Source organism: Echinops telfairi, unplaced genomic scaffold (assembly GCF_000313985.2).
Source record: "Echinops telfairi isolate 266 unplaced genomic scaffold, ASM31398v2 ScPeMD7_9;HRSCAF=40, whole genome shotgun sequence".
Taxonomy (NCBI): domain Eukaryota; kingdom Metazoa; phylum Chordata; class Mammalia; order Afrosoricida; family Tenrecidae; genus Echinops; species Echinops telfairi.
Window position 1 is genome coordinate 74,889,159 of NW_022103906.1, and position 9,144 is coordinate 74,898,302.

The 9,144-nt window shown below is 45.4% G+C and overlaps 1 protein-coding gene across 1 annotated transcript; it reads right to left on the reverse strand.

The window, feature by feature from the left end:
* Positions 1–342: 342 nt before the first annotated feature.
* On the reverse strand, positions 343–8,070 carry CUNH2orf78 (chromosome unknown C2orf78 homolog). The gene is given in 3 exon segments (XM_004696431.3): positions 343–2,285; positions 3,572–4,321; positions 7,920–8,070. Coding segments are annotated over 3 exon segments (2,844 nt in total).
* Positions 8,071–9,144: the final 1,074 nt, after the last annotated feature.

The following is a 9,144-nucleotide window of genomic DNA, read 5'->3' on the forward strand; positions in this document are numbered from 1 at the left end:
CTGCTCGCCTAAACTCATCAGATCCCCCTTTGGTCTTTGAGGTCTTGGCCCAAGCTCTGCGTTCTTCCCCCACCCCCCTCCCATTCTCCCATCCAAATCTTTCTCTTCGAACACAGCCTTTGAGCCTACCCGCACTGAAGAAACACAAACCATAAACAGCGTCTCAAAGCTCAAAGGTACTATTGTTTTTTTATTGCTCATCTATTCTATGACGCTTTCATTCCGTCTTACTAAGTTTCAAAACTAGAGAAAATAAATAAAGAAGTCTATACTTATCTATGTACGTCTTACATCGGAGACAACAGCCGGTGCCCAGAGCAGCACCCCAAATCCCAGCAGCTCCTATATTGTGTAACCATAGTATCGAGCCATCGCCATGTCCTTCTCCCTCTCGATGAAAAACTGCAGTCTCCCCAGGGAGGTGTATTTGGCGGCCTTCTGGCGTTCCTGCTGAGCGTGCTTCTTCATGGCCTCGCGCTCAGGCCTCTGCTCTTTCGTGATGGGACTCGACATAACTGGCTCAGGAACATTGGGTTTCCTCCATGGAATGGGCTGAAAGCCAAAGTCTTGGAGTAGAAACTGATGTGGAGGTTTCGGCGGGGACTTGGCCTTGACCACTGTGGTGGGAACTTGCTCCCAAGGGAGAGAGGTGCAAGATGATGCAGGCCTCAATGCACAAGCCTGAGAAACACTGGGCCGGACAGGCTTGCTCAAACCTGGTCTGGCTGGGTTGGTCAGAGTTGGCCGTGCTGCTTTAGCAGGACCTGGGCAGGTTGCATTGACAGGCGCCAGCGGAGGTGGGTTAACTGCCGTTGGTTGAGCTGTGTTAGTAGAGGCAGGCTGAGGAGGGCAGGGTTCAGGAGGGCAAGGGGCAGGAGGGCAAGGGACAGGAGGGCAAGGGGCAGGAGGGCAAGGGGCAGGAGGGCAAGGCCGTTGTGAGGCAAGAGCCTGTGGCTTCCGAGGAATAGGTCGAACTTGGGGCTTGTCCAAGGTTGGAAAAGGCAAAGGGACCAATTTCACCTTCCCAGGAGGCGGCAGCTCATACAGGGCTGGCGATGAACACAGTTTCTCTGCGATGCTATCTGGGTTCTGGACTTTGACTTGAGCCTTCTCTGGGGCACCCAGCCACAGTTTGACGGCTGGGGGTGGCTGGGGGTCCTTGGTGTTGCTGGAACTTCCCAGGGTCCGAGCAGAAGAGACCCCAGCCTTCGAATCACTCTTCTTCCCCAGGGCATGGAAAACCTGCACAGACTCCAGCATGTGCAAGCCCAGGCAGCTTCGAGGCTTCTTAAAGGTCTCTTGGCTGAGCTCAGGTTGGTTTTTCTTCCGCTTCAACTTAGGAATCGTTGGCTTTTCTTCTGCCTTGACTTTGGTCGCTGGCTGCTTACTGTCATCAGTTTTCTTGGTGTTGTTTTCTCTGTTTCGTTTGACCTTTTCCTGCCCATGGCCCTTACTTTTGCTGCTCTTGTTGGGTGTAGCTTTCTGAGGTTTGCTGTTCGAATGCTTGATGGGATCCCCAGAAGCCCCGTCACTGGCTTCTGTATTGCAACCAACCACTTCTCCCTCTGGGCTCTTGGCTTGGACTTTGGCCGTGGGAGTACCCGGGATAGGTTCAGAGCCTTTGTGCTTGCTCTTCCTGACTTGGTCAGAGGAACCCTTCATCACACTCGGCCCATCCTGCACCTGACTCACCTTGATGGCTTTGGGGTCATTGGCTTGGGCTTCGTTGGGCCCTTGGGACTGATCAAGGTCTTTCAAGGAATTGAAGAGCTGAGGAAGGTGAATGTCCTCCACCAGCGCCGCGAGATCTGCAAAACCATCGCTGGACTCGAATCCATTTCCAAGTGTCCCTTGGTCCTCGAGGTTCAGGCTGTTTTCCTCCAGGGCCGCATTCTCCACACCAGGCTGCTCCCCTTGATTGAGGGGATCAATGCAGGCCAGAAGTTGATGGATATCAGGGATCTCTAAAGGAAGCAGCGGAGGCTCTTGATTTTCTATCGTGATCTGGTAGGCAGCCAGAGATTTCGGAAGCTCGCCCTTAATCTCATCCAAATCCTTGGTCTCTGTTTGCTCCTGACTTGGAGCTGGAGGCAAGGCCAGGAGATTACCGGGACTCTCGATTTGAGTTATTAGTGGCATATCCTCAAGCTCTGGATGACTTTCAAGGATCTGGATGTTTCTGCTACTGCAAGACGTGGGGAATTCAGAAGTCTGTGGCAGACAGAACTCCTGGCTTGGAGGTTGCAGTGTCAGGGAAGACTCCATCGCCAGGGTGGTTTCCATCACTACAAAGTAATCAAAAGGAAGTCAGTCTATCCCTGGTAAGTGAGCAGCTCCCCTAGATGCACGCAGAGCCAGGAGGCACCTTCCCCAAGATGAAGCAAGTTTTTCTATGGGCTCTTTTTAAGGACCAGGGACAGTGTCCGATAGATGGACCTCAGCGCTGCTATGCTAATGCGGACCATGGTCCTTTTGTTGTCATTGTACCTCGGTGGCCTTTGCATTACTTCAGGTTGCCATAAACCAAATAAATAGTGTGAAAGCAGCTTTAAAAATACACGTTTTCGGACAGGGAGGGGAAAAAGCGAGGACCTGATGCCAGGGGCTTAAGTGGAGAGGAACTGTTTTGAGAATGACGAGGGCAATGAATGTACAAATGTGCTTTACACAATTGATGTATGTATGGATTGCAATAAGAGTTGTATGAGCCCCTAATAAAACAATAATAATAAAAATAAACGTTTTATACAGCCTGGCATCCTCATATTGAGTCCTTGCCATTCTCTGTTGTCCCGTGCGTGCGTGTAGGAATGCTGCATGCCATGGCCTAAGGGGCAGGGAGTGACACACTTGTTCTCACAAGAGATCTAAGCAAGAGCACTTGCTTCGGGCAGTGTCTCTGAAGACAAGGTTCAGAAGCCAAGTGTAAATTAAGGAAGTGATGGAAAGTTACATGGCCACTAATTGCCGTTAAGTTTGGAATCACCTTCTACAGAGACCTAAGACGTATGTGTATGTGAGGGGGGGGGGTGCGGGAGGGAGGGGGCTGGGGGGGGGTAATTGATCAGCTAGGACAGGGATCAGCAAACTGTCAATTGTGAGCATAGGCCGCTTTTTGGCACGTACATAGGGCTGTGAAGGAAAATTGAGAATGAAAATAAAACCGTCGTAGTTTCATTTATATAATCTATAAAGTATATTAATCAGCTAATGGTGATTTCATTTATCTGTAAGAATGTATTTATGACCTCTGGGTAATTTTTTAATTGATGTGGGGGACAGGATTGACTCTTCCATCTCAGAGGTTTGCCGAGTCCTGGGCGAGGGAAAGGGAAAGTCTCGTGTCCTTTGGTTCGCTCGTTAGGTGCTCCTGCAGGTAGGAGAGTTGGTCGCCAGTGTCCCACCGGCACTGGGTGTTCTCAAGACGGTGTTTGGAAATAGAGAGCGCTGGACAATGGACAAAGGTCGTGTTTAAAGTCTCGGAATGAAGGTCTACCTCTCTGTGAACTTGCAAACTGCAGACGTGACCCTCCGAAACCATATTCCTCACTCTGCTTGCTGTTTTACTCACCTTGAAAACTCGTGTCTGTGATGGGTTGAGCAGACATGGAGTAGTAAATTCCAGGCGTGGAGGCTGGTGGTGGGGCGTTTGTGGGCTGAACCTCCTTGAGAACCATCACCATTTCCGGTTGGGGGATAGAGGCTCTACTGTCTGTGTAGGACACAGAGCCATAGGATTGTAGGCAGGGGCTAAGTTCTCCAGAGATCAGGGACCCTAGGGTGCCTTGATCATAGTAGTATACCTGGTTCCCTTCCTGGTAGGGAAGTGACAAGCTAGGGCCCTGATTTGGAGTTCCTGGAACAAGGCTAGCAGATAGCGACGGATAGAGGGAGACCATGGCATTGGCGTCTGAAACTTTGTTATATTGAGCTGCCATGGGTATGGAAGAAATAGCAGTGTCTTGGTCAATGACAGTGACAGTAAGGTCCTTGAGGGATGATGACTTCTTTTCAGTGTTTGCTGTGATGTCCCACTCAAAAATGCTTGGGTAGGAGGCAGAGGGATTGGAGATCTGGCTCTGGCCAGAAACTCCAGACAACGTAGTTGTGCTAGAATGCTGGTAAAGGTAGGCACTCCCCATGAGTGGCTGCATAGAGGTGCTGGAGGCTGATGGCAGTAGCCATGCCGAGCTGACAGCTGGTGCAGAGGCCCGAGAGAAGTTGCAGACACTTCCTGTTAGGGGAGCCACCGTGCTCACCACAGGGAGAGAGAGCTGCAGAGAATTTGATGTTCCAAGCAAAGATGGACTTTGGAAATTGTCTGTAGGAAACAAGAAGGTGGTGAAAAACCAGTGAGACTGACAAATGCTCACTATATCTGAGCAACAGCATTCAAGTTGTTGCGATCAGAAAGGCTCTAATCGCAATACTAAACAAAGATGCCAAAAGTACAACTTGATGGTGGTTGTCCTGTGATGTTGGTACTGGTCTGTGCTCACCACCGGGGCACAGGTATCCAGACAGAAGACCCTGCCAATCTGATTGGGACATTGTTCTCCAGCCTTAGAGGCAATTTTCTCTCTGCCCTAGCTTCCCCTGAAGGCTGTACCCTGGTATTGGCCCCAGTATCATTTCCTAGAATGGAATCATTTTTAGAACTTGGAGGTCCTTAAAGAAATTCCATTTCAACCCTCTCATTGTGCAGATGGGGAAATGGGGACTTGGAGGGGTCAGGTGACGAATTCATCTTCTCCCATTATGTCTGTAGTGGAACCAAGTTCCAGAGCCCCGCTACCCTGATGCCCTGGCCAGAACTCGGGGCTCTGAGCATCACACAGAGAGAAACAGAACTTTCAATATATGCTTTTTTTTTTTCCCTGGTCCATGTGAAAATAGTAGAGTGCTTGTCCCACACGGTCCCACTTCGCTTGTGAAAACCAAGTTCTGTTTTCTACAGCCGGTGTCATGTATGTAGTTCAGTGGGCAAATGTAAAATGGTCCCTCTTACCCCTCTTCGAGCCTGGCTTCTGATTCAAAGCCCAGATGGCTACCTGAGGGGTAGTTTATCAAGAAAATTATTTTTCCTTTATTTCTTAGTACTCATCACCCAGTGAAGCAATAACCACTCATTCTTCAACTCCTCCTACACACACACCCTCTGGACACCACTGCATTATTTTTCTCTCTCGTGTATTTGCCTCTTATAGACGTTCATATAAGTGAGATTATATAATACCCCCCTCTGCTGACTTATGTCATGTAGCATAATGTTTTCAAGGTTCATCGTGGTAGACTGCATCAGGTTTTCATGTAGCTTTGTGGTTGAAGAATATCTATTTTATTTTATTTTTCATCGTGGAAATAGGTCTATTTATTAATGATTATTAAGAATACCTATTAGGACCTAATGTCGGGGGTTTAAATGGAGAGAAAATGTTTTGAGAAATGATGTACAAATACGCTTTACACAATTGATGTGTGTATGGATTGGGATAACAGTTGTATGAGCCCCTAATAAAATGTTTAAAAAAAAAAAAAAAAGAATACCTATTTTATGTATATGGAAGACCTGGTGTATGCATGGACATTTTGGATTGCTTTTACCTACTGGTGATTGCAAATAATGTTGCAATGAGCATTGCTATCCCGTATTTGTTAAGTCCGTGCGTTAAATTCTTCTGCATATATACCTAGGAGTGTTATTGCCAAATCATATCCTAATGCCATGTTTAATTTTTTTGAAGAGGTATTGTTTTAAATTCACAAAGATATGCTTTATAAACATGTCAGTAAAAATCACATAACAAGCATCAAAATGTGGGGAGAGAGAGGGGGTAGCGATCACAATGATCTACATATAATCTCCTTCGTGGGGGATGGACAGCAGAAAAGTGGGTGAAGGAAGACATCAGTCAGTATAAGACATGAACAATAATTTATAAATTATCAAGAGTTCATGGGGGGGGGGGGGAAATGAGGAGCTGATACCAAGGGCTCAAGTAGAAAGAAAATGTTTTGAAAATGATGATGGCAACAAATGTACAAATGTGCTTGACACAATGGATGCATGTATGCTGTATGAGCCCCCAATAAAATGATTATTTTTTAAATCATCAAAATGAAGTAAAGGTGATAGATAACCACAAAATAGAGATAGATATTTCACCAAAAATTGGTAAAAGAGGAAAAATAATGAATATAAATACACAAGAATTCCTTTATTATGCTCATTCATATTTCTCAGCGTATTACTTATCCAGCAACGATCAGAGATAACAATCTTAATAGAAATGTATATTTCAATTAATATAGCCACATTGCAAACAAACAAACCAAAACACTTAAAAGTATCATGAAGGTCTTTATATCCATCTCCAAAACCTAATTTATATTCATTTTCAACATCTAGGACACGGTCATCCCCAAATTCAGAAAATAATCATCGTTCCTAAAAATCTCACAGTAAAAGTAAGCATCTTGAATGTAGGAGAACCACCCACCCACCCACCCGCTCCACAAACGTGTTTTAGGTGAAGATGGCATTGGGAGATTTCCTTCTTACAAACAGATGTCACCTGCGGTCCAGGGTGGTATGTTACTGTGTTTTCATACTGGCGCAGGTGAGAAGAACCAACCTGTACTGGACCCAACTCACCCCCCCAAGGGCTTTACCCACGGGATTTCAGCTCGGAGACGTCACGTTTACAGCAGCAGTTTTCATTTTAAAAGACAAAACATCTACAGGGTTGAAAGTTGGTGAGCTAAAAGGTACATGCTGAAAACTCAGCTTCTGTCTCCCACGGCCCATAGCCACTATTATTCGTCTCTTGTTTTACAGGGGGCACCGTGTCAAACACACGTCGCAAATGTCTTTATTAACAACTGCTCAGTGTCACCTGAGTTCAAAGAATCAGTTGATAGAACCAACCCTGGGGTACAGTTATCTGATAAGTTACATTTTCTAGTGATGTCTATACTAGCCTGAGTTTTCTCCTCCGTCCATTGAGCTCAGCATGTGCTTAAAACACAAAACAAGACAAAAAAGAACCCCCAAGAAGCAAACCACATGCTGCCCCACTCTGAGCCGATTTCATGCTTTGCTCTTTCTGTTTTCATTTAAAGTCCTGGGTCCCCTTTGCCATTCCATCCCAACTACTACTCTCCCCTTGAGAACATGTCTGTGCTCTCCACCGCCTTCACACTCACGCGTTCTTCCCCTCCTGGCTCCTGTTGGCCTCTGCACTGGATCAAAACAGTCCTGGACCTGCTTCGATCGGAATCGCCGCCTCCCGATAGCTCGATATCCTGCATGCTGGCCCCCCATTTTCTCTTTTCATCAAGTTTAGATAGAAAACTAAACATGCGAATATTATTACTTCTTGAGCTGCTCCAATTTTGAAATTAACTTGAAATAACAATAAAGCCATCGGCTGAGACATCCCTGCCCAGTACATATTGCTCGTCTTCCACACCACAACGTTTTCTATTTCTGTTGAAACACTCTCAAAGGTCTCTGGATTTACTTCTGTAGGAACTATAGAAGTATCTATAGGAGAGTCTATAGAAACTCGTGGTTAGAAACTCAGCATTAGAAAATGAAGAGACCGTAGAAGGCAAACAATCAAATATCCTGAAGCAGAAGATGAGCGAGATTCAACGACTTGTCCAAAGACACACAAGTAGTAAATGTCAAGTCCCCAACTGATATTAGATGTTCAGATTTCAAGTTGAAAACTTTGCCCGTTGGTCCAAGCCATTTTCTTTTCTTTTTGTTTTGAATTTATTATTACTTTATCATAGTTTTATTGACATATCTTGCACAATCCAATATACCCATTCATGACTATTTTTGACTCGCCTGTTAAAATTTAGAGAGAGGAAATCTAATACAAAGCTTTTAAAACATTGCATTTTCTTACCTGACATGCTCAGAGAAGAGGAAATATCAAAAAGTGTTCAAGAGATGATACTAGAATGTGTCTGAGTGGCAGAAGCCAAAGAGAGCAAGTGTCCAGTATGACACTCACTGGTCACTTGCGATGATCCAAATTTATTTACAGACAACTCCATGGAAACCCCAAGATTCTACCAGATAGCAGTAGCTTTGGTGGGAGAATGAGGTCATAAAGCAGGCAGTTTCAAGGTATGAGAGCCAATAGGGAGGTCAGATCTCCTGCAAGAAGACAGGATTGGGTAGAAAGAGTGGTAGGGGAACTATGATGGCCAAGCCCTGGGAAGATAAAATCCTACAAGATCGAGAAATAGTAGTTCCACTTTCCTCAATCTGATGTCAAAGAAATCACCTCAAAGTTTCTTATACGTGTTCATTCATACCATTGACTAATATAATGGTTATGGTGTATGTGTTATGTGAGAGGCCTTCAAAAAGTTTGTGGGAAAATGGAACTAAAAAATAATGGAATTAAAAAACCCACACAAAATAAAGTGGAATTTTTTCCACGAACTTTTTCAAACCCCCTCTTGTTCATAAATATTTCTTCTTATAATTATGCATACTGTGTAGTTAACAGCCTTAGGGAGGAAGGAAAAAGACATCTGAATCGATCAATTATAGTTGTTCTGAAACCATATCAGGTGATCTGATATGATAAGTAAACTTACTGAGCTTTTTAGGGACCAAAGGAAGAGGTGAAAGAACTGTTTTTGTAGCTGATTGAAGAGTGGGGAGATGGTGTTTGCCTGCATCTTGTGGAGGATGGAGCGGTCCCAGGGGGTTTCTCTTTTTAACTTCTTGGATCTTTCCCTCCTCTGCCTGTGTTGGTCTGAGCCAGGTTGGACTAAATTAATCTCTTCTGCTCTTTTTTCCCCAGATAGCCCCCCACCCCCCACACACACACCTGCTCCCTCAATAGACATTGTTTCTGGGGCAAGCCTTGATCTTGGATCCTTACATTCATGGATGTCACCTCCTGTCAACTTCCAGAAGCAGTGGTCTTCCTCTCAGTGCCTTGATGCATCGTCATAAAATGAACTGTCCCCATTAAAAACAGACACCAAAGAGCTAGAAGACATAACTGCCTACACATCTTCCCTCTTCTGGTCTTTGGTTGCAATTCCTTTGTCCAGAATTGTCTACCTCTGGCTCCTGGGGCAATGCAGGCACCTCAGCATCCCACTTTCATG